We start from the raw sequence: 15,285 nt of genomic DNA, 5'->3' as shown, positions 1-15,285 counted from the left end.
ACGTTGGAGATTGAAAGCCAATTTGCCACCAGCTATTAGGCAAGATGTCGAACAAGTTTAGTGGTAATTAGATAAATATGGAATGGTTAAGAGATAATTTCTCACATCTCAACAACTCTTCTAGTGCGGTTGAAAAATAATAATTCACTCGAGCATTCATACGAAGGTTGTTCAGGGGTATTCTAATGCTAAATAAATGTCAAACTCTAGTATATTTAATGTGGCTCCTACAACTAATTAGCTTAAAAGAAGCCAGACGACTTAATTAGAGATTAGCTATCTTAACTACATTGTACCAAGAGATGTGTTAGGTAACAGAAGCACATAAAATTAAAATTGATGGTTGTATACCCTTTCTTCAACCATAGGCATGGTATCACTTACCATTTTTACATTCATGGGTAAACTTCTCTTATCAATTCTCACTCATAATAAAGTAAGATGTATTTAATAATATAGTTATCGTATTTTTTTCATTATTATATTTTTGGAGCAATATATTATTTGAATAGGTGGAACAAGGATGTGAGTCATGTGGTTATATCAAATAAGCTTGAGGATATCCAGTTATTGTTAAATCAATGGTCAAAAGCTGATGTTAGTTTTTGAAATTTTCAATTATATAATAATTATGTCAGGATTTGAATTTTAATGTTAGGTACGTAATGAAATTTATAATTTCATACTGTAGTTTGAATGCTCCATTTTGAGAATTGAAGAATGTATCCCGTTTGAATTTTTTACGAATCATAATATCTGTCACGTCAAAGTGTCATTGATAGTTTTTGCAATAGTTGAGATACATGAATTTGATCGAGTGATGCACCAGTTTGAATTTGTGTAAAATATTTCGCCCTTACCTCAGAACCTTGATGAACATCAAAAAATTAACTTGCGAGTGAGAACCGATGAAGATTGGCCTAAATTTCATGCATAGTATATTAACTTATTGGAACATAGATATGATTTTATACCTATACGCGAACAAATTGTTAGACTGAATTTGAAGACATCTTCGGATTTCATGAAATTATTTAGAGTACTTAATGGTAAACCATATTTATTGCTAGAAGAGAAAAGGAATAGACAAGTTCATCGTAGAAGACCAACACGACCCCATATGAGGCCGCAATCGGGAGTACATGCATTGAGTTCATCATCATTAGTTTCAATCCCAAATCCTATACAATAGGTGCACCTTTCGATGAGTATGGTTCATATATTTTCTGGTGCATTTACTAACAGCTTCATGTTTTTCACACAAGCGCTAATTATACAGCATCATTTATATATGCCCTTTCATCCATTCCACCATCATACCATGCATTAACACCTTCCTCATGAGTATTTTTTGCACCACCTCCCTTTATAGGAGCATATTACACGCCACTACCATCAACAACACTATTGTATTTAGGATCGCCTACAATTTCAGCATTCTATGCACAATCAGGTAGTTCAACACCATATATTTCTCCACCAATAGTATTGCAAACACTATTAGAATCACTATTCTATAGAGGTGGATCATCTTCGTAATCACTTACTAATACAACTAACGATATACGATGACAACCTAGAATGCAAATACAGTCTAGCACGGAATAACAAGATGAAGATAATATTGGAGATGAATATGAAGATCAAGATGGAGATGGAGATGGAAATGATGATGATGATGAGAACGATGAAGATAGCGATGATGAGCCAAAACTCCAATCATGAAGAAATCTTTTTTGTAATTAACGCTCATCAGATATGAAAACTTTTCCATATCAATTTTCATTTTATAGGAAACTCTACCACCAAATATGAAAAAAAAATTCAAAATATTGGAAAAGATTGAATACGACTCACAAATTAGTTTTATGAAAAGTTTACAAAATTAAGATTTTATTTCAAATCTATAATAGTATAAATACACTAAACTCTACTCTTTGCTAACAACCTCTTAATCAAGTAGCAAGAATGCCGCATTTCTCTCCCTAATTAAAAAAAAATATAGCCTACTCTTTTGTAAGAAACCTTTTATTATTCGATAGTTATAAAGTTTAAATCTTTAAACATAATACTCATATCTGGATTTGAATCTTTTATTGAAAATTATACTTCTCTCAACTAACAAGATCTTGATTCATTTAGAGAGGTGATAATAATTTCCTTGCCAAGTGGATTAAGGGCTAGATTCTTATTGCTTTTGGAAAGTGCTTTCGAAAAATGGGAAAAATTGCTTATGAAAAACTTCATCTAAAATTTAAGTGTTTAGTATTACTATCAAAAAATATTATTGAGAAATATCATGTCCATTTTAAATATGATGTAGTGAATTAAAAAATATACATTTAAATAATGTTTAAATTTGTTAATATTATAACATTTTAGTAAAAATATAAAAGAATAATATATTGTAACTCGTTATTAATATTTTAATGTATGAAATATAAATTTTAAATATTTGTAAGTAATTAATATCAATTATTTAATTTAAATATATAATCTATAAGAATTAAAATATAATCATTATAAATTTAAATATATAATTTTATATATTTAAAATAAATTTCAATATAAAATATATTAGAATATAAAACTCCAAAAAAAAATGTTTTTGAAAAAGCAAAAGTTTGAGTTCAAAAACCGTCTGTTTGGCTTGTAACTTCAACTTTTAAGTACAGAAGTAATTTTGAAAAGCAATCAGAAACAAAGCGTAACTTGTACAGAAGCCAAAAGAGAAGGCATATCAGGCCGAACGCAGTGACAATTCCTTCCAACCCATACCAGATATACTTTATTGTTTTCAACGAGTTGGAACTTGTGTAATAGATATAATCAGGGGTCACAAGCGTTAGCGCCGTCTCGAAGGTAGCAAACACGAACGAAATTGCCAAAACCATAGCTATTATCATGGGCCGAGTGCAAAGCTTGTTCTTCAGGGGAAGCCCGCTGATCGCTAAAAGGACAACTCCCAGAGATGCAGTGAACGAGATCATCGCGTAAATCGTGAGCAAGAGGTAGAGATCGAGATAAACGTAGGCCAGCACGGCGGTTCTGGCAACACATTTGCCATAATCCACTTTGCAATTGTAAGCATCCACGGAGTCCGTGTAATCTTGCGCCCAAACTCCGCCTGGCGGGCTGACTGCAACTTGGAAAGAAATGGTTGCAATTAACGTGGCCACCAGCATCAATGTCCCCTGCATGTTCTCCACCCAATTAGATTGACGTTTCAAGTAATTCTTGAATTTACGGTACACTGACTTCATCCCCAAGCTACTGAATCCTGGTTTGGTCGCCTTCACTCCGGGCTCCTCACCAACAGCAACTGGTTCTAGATTTGTTGTATTCGAGTCCTCGTCAGTTGACGTTGTCCTACTTCTAATTCTACTTCAGCTTTGAAAAGAATGTCTCCTAATTTTATGCCTTGAAATCTTCTGGATAACGCTCTACCAAATCCAGGGCGCTGAAACCCATTAGGTTTAACGCGACCATCTTTTTTCTTTTGCTTTAGATAGCGAAACCAAGTATCTTATGGTCTGAAAAAAGGAACAATAACTAGTTAATTAATTGGAAATTATATAGTTAATTAATAGCACATACCATGTTTTTTTACTGTCAATTTACCTCGGTTTTGCTTCAGCAAAACAGCTGAATGGAGTATGGTATTGCCTAGGTGGTCTCTGAAGTCGAAAACCTCGTCCTGTTTCAGCTGTTTCACCAACTGTTTTGGAGCATTATTGCACCGCCTAGTGTAGAACTGTATTCCCATTCAATTTCTCAAGCACCGAGTTAGACTCAGCGGTGGTCAGTTCTTGTAGGACTTCGACTCGTCCCCTCATCACCGCTAAATGGAGAGGGATTCTTCCATCTTCATCATGGACCAAGCAGACATCAAAATTTGCAGGCCAACAATGCTTTGACAATCTAAAGGTGGCCCTCGGCGGAACCCAAGTGAAGGGGCGGGTGATTGAAGGAGTCGAGCCGAGACGCAAGTTCAGGCTTTGCACTCAATAGAGCTTCGGTGAAGTCAAAATGACCAGCCAAAGCTGATGCGTGCATAGGGGTTTCGGTGAATGAAGTGAGAGAGACTTTATGGAGAATGAGCGGGTCATTTCGGATGGTGACGACTGACGACGCAACCCTTCAAAGCTGCTTCGTAGAGCTGAAGCAGACAGTGTTTATTAGGGTTCATAGTTCTACATCTCCAAATTCATGTCGGTCTTTTAAATATCTTACAAAAGAGAGCTAAATCTCGAATGCAATGCAGCATGAGGCAAGCTGTGGATGGATCAATGGATTTCGTTTTCCTAGTAGCTTCTCCAAATTGCCTTTGTCTGTTTGGATTTTATACGGGGAAACCAAAGGCTTTTCAGCTTCTTCAAATACCAGCTGTTTCTTCAGTTTTGGTTACTTTATGTTATGAATAAATGAAGCAGTTTTTTTTTTAATACAATTGATTGAAAATAAAAATATATTCAGATTTAAATGAAATGAAATTAAAAAACTTTATACATGATGAAATTTAAAAAAGAAAATTCATCCCATAATAATATGGAGACTCAAACCTTAAAAACATGATACTTTTATGGACACCATAAAGGTCTGATTTGTTATGTAAACAAGAAATGGGAATCTTAACCAATGCGATTAGATGTCGAGAGTACAACTGTTATTAATAAATTGTTTTTTTAAGCTCAGTAAAATTTAAAAGTTAAAAGTAATTCCTTTTTCTGAAAGATAGGATTAACTCATTGTGAAGTTTTGAAATTGTTTTTTTAACTTAATAATTCGTTGATGAAAATCTTAAATTTAATTTGATTGCTAATTTGACAATAAGCGTTAGCATTGTTGGTCAGTAATAGATGATTCCCATTTCTATATAAAAGCCCAAAATAGTGAAAAGGCCCTAGATCACTCACTCAGGGCTAGTTTGGATGGGCGGTGTGTTTACCTCTGGTGAGGTTAAAAACAGCGGTGGCGGTGAGATTAGTTACTGTAGCGGTGAGATTAGAAATAATGGTGGAGTGTGTGTTTGGATTCAAACGCAGCTGTAGCGGTGAGGTGAGAATGAAAAATGACTATTAATGACATCAGATTAGAATTGATATATAATAGAAGTTATTTAAATTATTTTACTTTTTTAAAATTATTAAAATATGCAAATTCATTTAATAAAATATTAAAATGTATCTTCCAATATTTTAATGAATTATATAATTAATTTAAATTAATTATTAGATAAAATGATAATTATTTTTAATTTTTTTATAGTTATAATTAAATTTTTTTTATAACAATGATAAATATTATTTTCACAAATAATAACATTATACTTGGATCTAATTTTGAAGTATCTAAACGGATGATTTTTAATAAAAAAAATAGTAACATAAGACATAACAAGTTTCATTATTACTAGAAATTAGGTTATGATACAAAATGTGTTTACAAATATTGATTCATTAAACTAGTTGCAATGGTTTCCCTTAACATTGTGATTTCAAGGTCACTTTCTCTGTTAGAAGAACTTGATTCACCTCTGTCAAACTGGCTTGAAGAGACTGGCATGTCCGGTATATTCTCAAATTCTCGAAAATCCTCATCATTTGACCAAGCATGTCTTCGAATGTAATTATGCAAAACCATTGTTGCAATAACTATTAAAACTTGCTTGTCGAATGAATAACTTGGAATATCTCTTAATATTGGCCATTTTTTTTCCACACTCCAAATGTTCGTTCAATCACAGAGCGTAACGAAGAATGGGCATGATTAAAGATTTCTTTTTTTCCAGATACTTGATGATTACCTCGACGAAAATCAGGTAAATGATATCGTTCCCCCTATATGGACCTAGAAAACCTGCCATTTGTGGATATCCGGAATCCACAAGATAATATTTTCCTGCAAAAAAAGTAAAACATAATATCAAGTTTAAAAATAAATTAAAAATTTTAATATTTTTTATGTAAAAAGTAATTAAAAAATTAAAGTTCGACCTGGTGGAGGGTGTGGAAACTTCAACTCTTGCTTTCTAAGTGCTTGCAAAAAAATTCTACTATCATGTGTTGTTCCTTCCCAACCAGGAAATGCAAAAATAAAGCACATGTTGAAGTCACAAGCTGCCATAATATTTTGAGTTGGTTCACCTTTCCGTCCGATATAAGGTATTTGAGAAGAAGGCGAAATGCATGCTTTTATGTGTGTTCCATCTATGGCCCCAATACAATCCTTTAAAATAAATACAAGTAATGAGATAAAAGTTAGAAATAATTTATGTTTTAAAAATATAAAGATTGTGTAAATTTTACCTTAAAGTGAGGTCAATATCTTGTATCATGTCGAATATGGTTCGGTACTTCCTCGAATTGACCTTCAATGGGTTTAATCGTGTCTATTCTCATTCGAGCAAATATATGCAACATATCAGTAAAAATTCGACTAACAGTTTCCCCAGATATTTGAAATCGCTCTGTTGCATTTGAATTTGATTCTCTATTTTCAAGAATGTACAATGATAATGCTAACTTCTCCATCGCTGATACTTTCCCATTCTTTAAGCCATAATTTGTTTGCAAATCATGCAACAATCTGTGAAATATATTTTTTGGCATCTTAAAACTAATCATGCAACGATCATCGTGCCCATTTAATACTTCGTCCACCCACATTTGACCAGTATAATTTGAATCCATACGCGGTTGCATAGTGAAATAAGTTTCATGGTGTACCAATACACTGCTTAACACATATTCTTCCTCATTATGATAATTGTTGTGCTCAACTTGGGTAACAATTGTGGCTATTCTTCGTTGAGCTTCTTCACTTAATTCAGAGATATCATAATTCATATCAAAACTATTATACATATTGTTAAATTCATCCATAACCTGAAAAAGTAATCAAATGAAAATAAATCCTTTAAAATCTCGTGACATTCTATACAACACAGAAACTTGATTAAAAGCATAACATAAAAATACCAAACATAAAAAGTAGCATACATTAGTTTTACATATAAAAAAGTAGTATAGTTATATTACAATAATATTTCTAAGGAGTTGATGGTGGAGGTGGTTGATGGTATGGTTGGAAGGGAAATGAGGATGTTGCTACCAAGGATGAAAATGATGCAATTGGATTTTGTTCAGCATACTCATGTCGAAGCCACCAAACCCTATCATCTGGATCTAAGTTCAAAAACATTTCTCGTTTCACCGGTATTTGGAACATTTTGGTGGCAAAATAGTACAATTCATCTCTTTTTGGAATTTCATCTCCCAAAGCACGCAAAGCATCCATTGCATTTGAAATAGTATATTGAGAGTGAGGAAAAATAATTTCATTCACTGACTTCCTTGGACTAGCCATACTCTCACACAATTTCTCAATCTGAGTAGTTAATGTATTTCTTGATGATTTTCTACTTGAACTTGATTTTTTTCCCTTACCGTGTACAGCCCCAAGTGTTTGCTTTCTTCGATTAGGGATTTCATGAGAAGGGTTTGATGGTACCTCATCAGGGGTGATACTTTCATTCTCTTTACTATGTTCATCTGAATCACCAAATCCCTCATAAGGTGCATCATCTCCCATAGGAACCCCACTTGGAAGAAAACCAGACGAAGGTGCCCATGCGTTCTCTCCGGTGGCTACAATGCCACCAAACATTTGCCACATTAACTCATTCAATCGTGGCTCAATTCCTTTCTTCTTAAATCCTTTAAAATCAGGATTTTCCTACATAAAATGCTAAATGTTAAATGTTATACTAAGATTTTTATAATTGTAAATTATTAATTTCAATAAACTTTATGCATTAAAATAATGATAAAGTTAACACTAACCTGTATTTTTGCAGCCCACCATTCTTCGGTAGCATCGACCGTCTTTTTAGATGGACACCATCCAATACCTGTAGATTCCTTAAGCAACTCCCTCCATAACCTCCATTCATTTTTTAATGTATCCCACTTATTTTTCAATTGAGGTTTTCCATAATTTTTTTGTGTTTTTGCTTGAAAAAGAGCAATGACATTTTCCCATCCTTTTGAGTTTAGATGAGTTGTCGGTCTATTGCCAGCATTGACTTCATTCACGCAAAGTTCACAAAATATCAACGTCAACTCATCATCCCAAACAGCTTTTGTTGCTAAGCTACTATTTCCCTCCACAAAATTTCGTGTCTTTACCATCTATTATTATTTTGATTTTAAATGTCAATAGACATAAAACCATAAATATATAATTAGATATAAAAGCAGTGGTGATTAATTTCATTGGAAATGTATAACTCTTTAGCAATAAGTCCTACATCATTACACTAAAGGGATATTCGTACTCTAATAACAAGTAATGCAAAATAGCTTTTGTGTTTATCTGCTATTTGAGTTAAAAGTCTTTTATTCTCTATTACTTGTGTACTTAATTTTATCTACCTTTTCCTTTCAATTTTAATTGCTTGTTGATGATGTTCAAGAGGCTAGTATTGGCTAATGAAGTTTGCAAAGTCCTTATTGCATGCAAGGTAGCAAAAATTTAAAAGCAATTGGCTTTGCATGTCAGCCACATGCACTTGCATATGCATACATACATGTACCGAATTTGCCAATAAGGGCTCAGTAGCTTTTGTTTTTTTTCGTATATGCTTTCCATTATGTTATCATTGCTTAAGCACTTAAAGTTTGTGTATGAAAATACAGTAACTTGAACAAACAAACTAATATAATGTATGAAAATACTTATCCTTCAAAAATTTTTTATGAACCTCTAAGTTGTAACCTTTAATAAAAATATTGGTTAAAACCTTTAATATATGAAAGTGGAGAGTTGCAAATTTTTTAATTGACTACTTTATATTTTTTTTAATTTTTAAAATTTTAAATACAATGCAATTTCTCCATTCCCATCTCCCCTCTTCCATCATTCCCCTCTTCCACCGTTCCCTCCTCCCATTTCCTATTCCCATGCAATACCCATTCCAATTTCCCATTCCACCATGCCGTCCTCCCATTTCCCATTCCCATCTCCCCTCTTCCATCGATTCCCCTCTTCCACCGTGCCCTCCTCCCATTTCCCATTCCCATTCCCATTCCCATTCCCATTATCAACAATACCAACAGCAGTAGCAGCAACAACAGAAACAGCAACAAGGGTGTAAATCGGATGAGGTTAAAACGATCTAGGTTGGTGACCTTGTTCATTGGATGGATGAAACTTTTCTCCACGGTTGCTTCTCTCATACCGGCGAGGTATAAGCAAATACAATAGTGTGGTTATAGCATGAAATTGATAGATGCATGTATTGTCATGAAGCTTACACTAGATCTTTTTTTGTTTTATGTTTTGAGGAATCTGTTGGTTTTAGTACTTTGCTGCCTTTTTTGTTTGCGGGGTTTAAAGATAAGTTAAGGTTTGAGGTTTTTTACTAATATTTGTGGTTTATGTTTTTAATGTAATTACAGTTTTAGAAAATAATCTGCCTTTATGGCCTAAAACTTTTTGCCCAGAACATTAAAGCTAATTAACTTAAAGACAATGATTGTTTTTAATTGAAGCTAAACAGATGAATAGACCGTATAGTTGATTGCCATTATAAAATAAAATTGGATAATTGCCAAAAGTCAATTTAAGCTGTGTTGTAGACTGCCTGGATGATTAGCTTTTGGTTAAAAGCAGTTTACATCTCGTTTCATAAACATGGAAATTTAATAATAAGAAAAAGACCTCTTATTTCACATCAAAACTTTGCTGCTGATGCTTTCAAGAAAAAGAACAAGCTTTGCAGCAGTAGGAATCATAGTTGTTATAAAACTAGACATGTAATGACTTTTCATGTTGGGTGTTAATTAGGGGAGATAGGCTGGATTACGAAATCAATTATGCTTAAAATTCATTTTCCCCTGCTACATGGACTTCTCCTCAACACTCAGAATTTTTGTTTAATATAGGCTTTTTAATGTAGATAACTTGTTGAACACATAAAATAGGATCCTCTTGTTTTTGTTTAATATAGGCTTTGGATCAGGTGTCTTAGCTCGCTTTGTTGTGGAGTAGGAATCGGGTAAAGAAGGTTGCACAATGCATGTGTCTCCTGATCAACTTTGGCCTCATACCAAGGTTCGATTTTTTTCTTATTTTATTTTTTTCCTCTTTCTTTTAAAATAATTTCCTCAATTCTTTTATCATACTATTTTACTTGTGTTCCTTAGTATCATTTGTCAGCCACTTTGTTTCTTCAACATTTCTTTTCTTATGTCATATTAAAAATTTCATGGATTAAGATGCTATGTTGGCTCATTTTGCTGCTTGGTATGGTATCATTTATTTCCTAAATTTTTTAGAATTACTTGTGCCATGGTGGTTTACTTCTATGCTCGGGTAAAATCTTTTCTACCTTTGTTAGCTTTTGTTTTTTTTTTTTAAGATTTGCTGATTCTTAGCACATATAGATCAATTTTTCCATCCTTTTTCTTTTTATGCTTTACTTCATTCTAGTACTTCGGCAAACTCATAGATTTTACATGTTCTATAATTTTTGTTAACATCATTAGAAAATCTGAAATGCATCACTACAATTGTTAAGGTGTATTCTGTTAATATTATCTATTATTTCTGTCTCGATGCTTAACGCCTGGTATGTTGAAGTTATCTCCATTCCTTATTTTTTGGCAGATTTGTTACTGGAAATTATAGGTTGTAATGACTTTTTGGAGTCCTTTTACTTGATTTATTTTCCATTCATCTTTCTAAAGGACTTAATAATGCAGGTATTTTTAGCTTTTGGATTTGTGCATAAGATTACTAGCTTTGAGAAGACAGCTGAATTTCAGGTCAATGAATTAAATCTCCTTCTTCCTAGATTGATTGGTTTGCAATTTTTATCATTTATAGCTTGTTTGCAGTTTTTGATCTGTTTAATTACTTGACTAGTGTTCTTGGTTTATATATAGTCAGGGATATATATATTGAATGGGGACTGATGCTATTGAAGTAGGGGAGACTCCATTTGACTCATATCCTAGTTCCTTTGAGGTACTATTTTCGACTTCCTTTCACTTTTTTTTCTGTTCTAACTTTGAATCTATTGTATAATTTGATCGTTATCGGGAATAATTACATGCATTTGTTTGTGTTTTTTCTTTGCTTAAGCAAGTGTTAAAAGCCTTGGAAATCCGATTTGTGCCCTACAAGCTTTAAGTTATAATGTTTTTGAGTTTAGATGTTTAGGTAATTTCATTGTGTATGACTTAAAATTATAGTTAGTAATAATATTACTGTAAACCATGCTAACCTATGGGATAAGGTCAATATATCATTTAGAACCAGACTACTCAAAAGAAAAGCAATAACAATAACAACAATAATAACAGTGAGTGACAGCAAACCATCTCACCTTGAAGGAAGAATAACACTTTCTAACCAACCGTCCAAATGTAGACTTCCCCTGTCAATAGAGAAAAAAGGTAAATGTTGAGCATGAGAAAATAGAGGGTAAAAAACACAAGATATCTCTAACTTGTTAGTTTGATAGAGGAAACAGAATATCCTAAGCTCCCACAACCAAGAACAAAGTAAAAAAGAGGGGAGAAACTAGCAAAAACGAGGGACAAACCAGTAAACAAGGGAGAAACCAGCAACAACGAGGGGAGATTTCTGCTGTTTTGTTCCCAAATCTGAAAACAAATAAGATTGGGAAAGAAATTAGTTTAACATCTAAGGATAAAATGGTAAATTAATAAATTAAAGTAATGGTATTATTGTCTCCTAAATATGTCTATTGCCCCAGCTTGTCCTAAGTGTTGCTTTATCCACCAGTCAGCCCAAGGCTGTCCAGCGCAGTAGAAATCTCTCACTGTGCTGGCAGCCAACACATCCAAAGGCTGTCCCAGTTGACTCCAGTGCAGTCAGACTGATATTAAAGGAGAAAAAATCCACTGCACTGTTGTGCGTTGCCATCCAAAGGGGGCCTCAGACTCCGCCTACTTCCAAAAATGGTGGCTTTTTCTCGTTTCACCTCCGCTCATTTTGTCCCCAAACCTTACTTCCATTGCATCAAAGCTTCCACTTCCGATCTCGACAATGCATTTGCTACTCCACCGACATCGTCTGCGAAGCCGCCGCCTAAGCCGAAGCCGACATCGTATGATGAATCTTACTCTCTCAATGAGATTGTCTACCGATCCCAATCAAGTTCTCTCCTCGACGTCCACCACGATATGACCGCCATCAAACACTTCGACGGTGCCTACTGGCGAAACCTCTTCGACTCTTGCGTTGGAAAAACCACGTGGCCGTTTGGTTCTGGTGTCTGGTCGAAAAAAAGAGTGATCCTACCAGAAATCGACGACTACATTATTTCTGCTTTTGAAGGGAACTCTAACCTCTTATGGGCCGAAAGGTATTTTAATTTTCGTTTTTTATTTATTATTTTTTTATTCTTAAAATTTTTTATTTTTTATTATATTTGTTCTCTTAAATGTTCTGAGTTCTTCTTTTCAGATTAGATTAGATTCGATTTTTTTTTTGGTTTCAAACAACATGAAAACAATCCTTCCACTGTATTATTTATCATAGCGAGAAAATGATATGCTTTCTACTGATTCACACTCTACAGCTGCTAGAAATCAGCGGGTAAGTTACATATAAAAGTGTTTACTTTCAACAAATTATTTTCATCCACTAGTAGTAACTCCCGCAGTAAAAGAATATTTTTCCCATCAATCCAAAAGGTTCTTAGCAACATATTTTTCGTTGTAACTTTTCCTTCTTGTCAGCTTACAATAGTTGTAGCACGTGAAGTTGCTCATCAATGGTTCGGCAATCTTGTAACAATGGAATGGTGGACTCATTTTTGGCTTAACGAAGGTTTTGCAACATGAATAAATTTAAACTTTGAAGTTTATTTTATAATAAAATACTAAACAAGTGGATATGTAGTAATTCAAATATGTAGATCCACTCATGTTATGATCTTCTACCTCTTATGTTTTCGTCCCGTCATCTAACTTATGTTCTTCACATTGGCAAATCCTCTCCTCAAGCTGGCCCGGTGTGAATGGGTGTGATATATACCTCTTTGTTTAGCACTGTGTACCTAGCTTCATGTCGCTCCGATTCATGGTGTAATGCATTGAATGCGTTGGTCAAGCACGAGATTACGATAGTGTTTGTTGCTTTCTTCTGCTTGAGCGTGGAATGCTACTCTTTTCTTTTCCCATTGGATAGCTGGCGAACTTACAAACAAATAATAAACTTAAACTATCAATTATATTACATCCATCTCCGCATAGAAGTGTTGAAAAAGAAAGCCACTAAGAGGCAGGGGTTTATTGTCAATTTTATCTGTGTGCACTGCTGCCAGAGCAGAATCACGTGTATAACCTCTGCAATATATTCCATCAGAACCCTAAATCCGCAATGAAATATCCTTTAGACTTTAAAAAAAATGTACAGATACTCAAAAATCGGCGGAAACCAGCTTAAGCTGGTTGTACTTGTGTTCAATTCACAGGCTTTTTATAAAATTAACCTAAAAATTTTAATTAATTATATAAATGACTTATTTTTTTGATTAAACATGTAAATCACTTAAAATCTACAAGGAAAATTGATAGACCAAAGAATTTGGCGCCACTAACATGCCACATCAGCAACTAAGATAAAAAAAATTAATTTTTTGATGAAGTCATATAAAATTGAACCACCTATATAAATATAAAAAAAATACTGCAATTTTTGAAAAAATGAGGGGACTTTAAAAAAAAGTTCATTTTTTGGTGGAGCCAAATAAATTGGTGCCACCTTTCCAAAGCTGAAATGTGATTTTTTTTAGTTTTTAAAGATTTTAAATATATCAAAAAAATGTTAAGTATAATTAATTTTAAAATTCAATATATTAAAAAATATATTAAAATTTTAATATATTTAATATATATATTTAATAGGTAAAGACAAAAAAGATTTTCTTAATATATTTAAAATTTAAAAAAAATTAATTTTTTTAAATATATTAAAAATTTAAATATATTAAAAAAGGTTAAGTATAACCAATTTTAATATATTTGATATATTTTTTTAAAAATAAATATATTAAAAAATGTTAATTATAACCAATTTTAAAATTTTAATATATTAAAAATTTTAATATATTCAATATATTTTTTTAAATATATTGAAATTTTAATATATTTAATATATTTTAATAGGTAAAGAGAAAAAAATATATTTAATATATTTAAAATTTTAAAAAAGTTAAATTTTTTAAATATATTAAAATTTTAAATATGTTAAAGAAAATGTTGAGTATAACCAATTTTAAAATTTAAAATTTTAATATACTTAATATATTTAAATATATTAAAATTTTGAACATATTAATTCTTTTTTAAGTATAAACAATTTTAAAATTTTAAAATATTTTATAATAGGTAAAGGCAAAAAAGATTTTTTTTAATATATTTAAAATTTTGAAAAACTTAAAAAAAAACTCATTGGAAAAAGGGGTGCGTAGCTTTGGAAACTGGTGAAGCCAAAATGGAAATTCTTTTTAAAGTCCTTCTCATTTTTCAGAAATTACAGTATTTTTTTGTTATTTATACAGGTGACAGGTCACTAAAAAAATATTTTTTTAATCATGGTTGCTGATGGCATGTTGGTGGCGCCAAACTTTTTGGCTCCAACAACTTTCAGAATAGATTTTAGGTGATTTACGTGTTTAATTAAAAAAATGAGTTATTTATGTAATTAATTAAATTTTTTAGGTTAGTTTTATAAAAAAACCCTGCAGTGTGAATTTGGGAGATTTCGTTTGCACTACAAGGTAGCCAGAGCTTGCCAATTTTTCACTATTAGGCATGATAATTTTCAACTACTGAAAAGTAGTGTGGAAAACTAGTCAGAATTGTGCCTACCATCCAATTCGTGACGCATGGCGAGATTCGTATCTACCCTCTATCATCTTATACTTGAATGATTTCTCTACCTTTATCCTATTTTTCTTGTAATTATTCAGCAGCATTTGAATTAAAAAAGAATTGTGGGTGAAAAATGTTGAACATTTGTCTCAACTACTGCACTCAAAATAATTTAGCTATTGTAGTTTTTTTAAATTTGTTGCTGATTTTTTGGATTTATTGATTATGAATCTTTTAGTTCCTTATTTCTAGTCACTGATTGTTGAATTTTTTCTCTGAGTATTAGTTTTCCAGTTCAATAAAAAATACACTTTCCATAAAAAATTAGTTTTACTTTATTCTTGCCTTTGTTTTTCCTTTTTTCCTGGAAGTT

The 15,285-nt window shown here is 32.4% G+C and overlaps 2 protein-coding genes and 3 long non-coding RNA genes across 5 annotated transcripts; 1 reads left to right on the top strand and 4 right to left on the bottom strand.

Moving 5' to 3' along the window:
- Positions 1-2,612: 2,612 nt before the first annotated feature.
- Positions 2,613-4,424, bottom strand: LOC121217715 (uncharacterized). The gene is made up of 2 exons (XM_041093772.1): positions 3,622-4,424; positions 2,613-3,533 (listed from the first exon to the last, which is right to left on the bottom strand). Exon 2 carries the CDS (start codon positions 3,261-3,263, stop codon positions 2,631-2,633), a length of 633 nt encoding a protein of 210 aa, XP_040949706.1. The 5' UTR covers positions 3,264-3,533; positions 3,622-4,424; the 3' UTR covers positions 2,613-2,630.
- Positions 4,425-5,387: 963 nt separating this feature from the next.
- LOC121217714 (uncharacterized) lies at positions 5,388-6,146 on the bottom strand. The gene is made up of 2 exons (XR_005913897.1): positions 5,997-6,146; positions 5,388-5,901 (listed from the first exon to the last, which is right to left on the bottom strand). It is a non-coding gene; the product is annotated as an uncharacterized lncRNA (long non-coding RNA).
- Positions 6,147-6,968: 822 nt separating this feature from the next.
- Positions 6,969-7,940, bottom strand: LOC107947602 (uncharacterized). Its single transcript, XM_016882200.2, has 2 exons — positions 7,845-7,940; positions 6,969-7,737 (listed from the first exon to the last, which is right to left on the bottom strand). Exon 2 carries the CDS (start codon positions 7,675-7,677, stop codon positions 7,051-7,053), a length of 627 nt encoding a protein of 208 aa, XP_016737689.2. The 5' UTR covers positions 7,678-7,737; positions 7,845-7,940; the 3' UTR covers positions 6,969-7,050.
- A 50-nt stretch (positions 7,941-7,990) lies between these two features.
- On the bottom strand, positions 7,991-12,575 carry LOC121217712 (uncharacterized). The gene is made up of 3 exons (XR_005913895.1): positions 11,612-12,575; positions 11,393-11,443; positions 7,991-8,192 (listed from the first exon to the last, which is right to left on the bottom strand). It is a non-coding gene; the product is annotated as an uncharacterized lncRNA (long non-coding RNA).
- LOC121217713 (uncharacterized) lies at positions 8,243-11,617 on the top strand. Its single transcript, XR_005913896.1, has 3 exons — positions 8,243-9,248; positions 10,013-10,116; positions 10,767-11,617. It is a non-coding gene; the product is annotated as an uncharacterized lncRNA (long non-coding RNA).
- Positions 12,576-15,285: the final 2,710 nt, after the last annotated feature.

Source organism: Gossypium hirsutum, chromosome D05 (assembly GCF_007990345.1).
Source record: "Gossypium hirsutum isolate 1008001.06 chromosome D05, Gossypium_hirsutum_v2.1, whole genome shotgun sequence".
Taxonomy (NCBI): domain Eukaryota; kingdom Viridiplantae; phylum Streptophyta; class Magnoliopsida; order Malvales; family Malvaceae; genus Gossypium; species Gossypium hirsutum.
This window is presented reverse-complemented; position numbering and strand designations above follow the sequence as displayed.

Excerpts from the sequence above, each read along its gene's own strand:
- LOC121217715 (XM_041093772.1), bottom strand. The coding sequence starts at position 3,263 with ATGAAGTCAGTGTACCGTAAATTCAAGAATTACTTGAAACGTCAATCT.
- LOC107947602 (XM_016882200.2), bottom strand. The coding sequence starts at position 7,677 with ATGTGGCAAATGTTTGGTGGCATTGTAGCCACCGGAGAGAACGCATGG.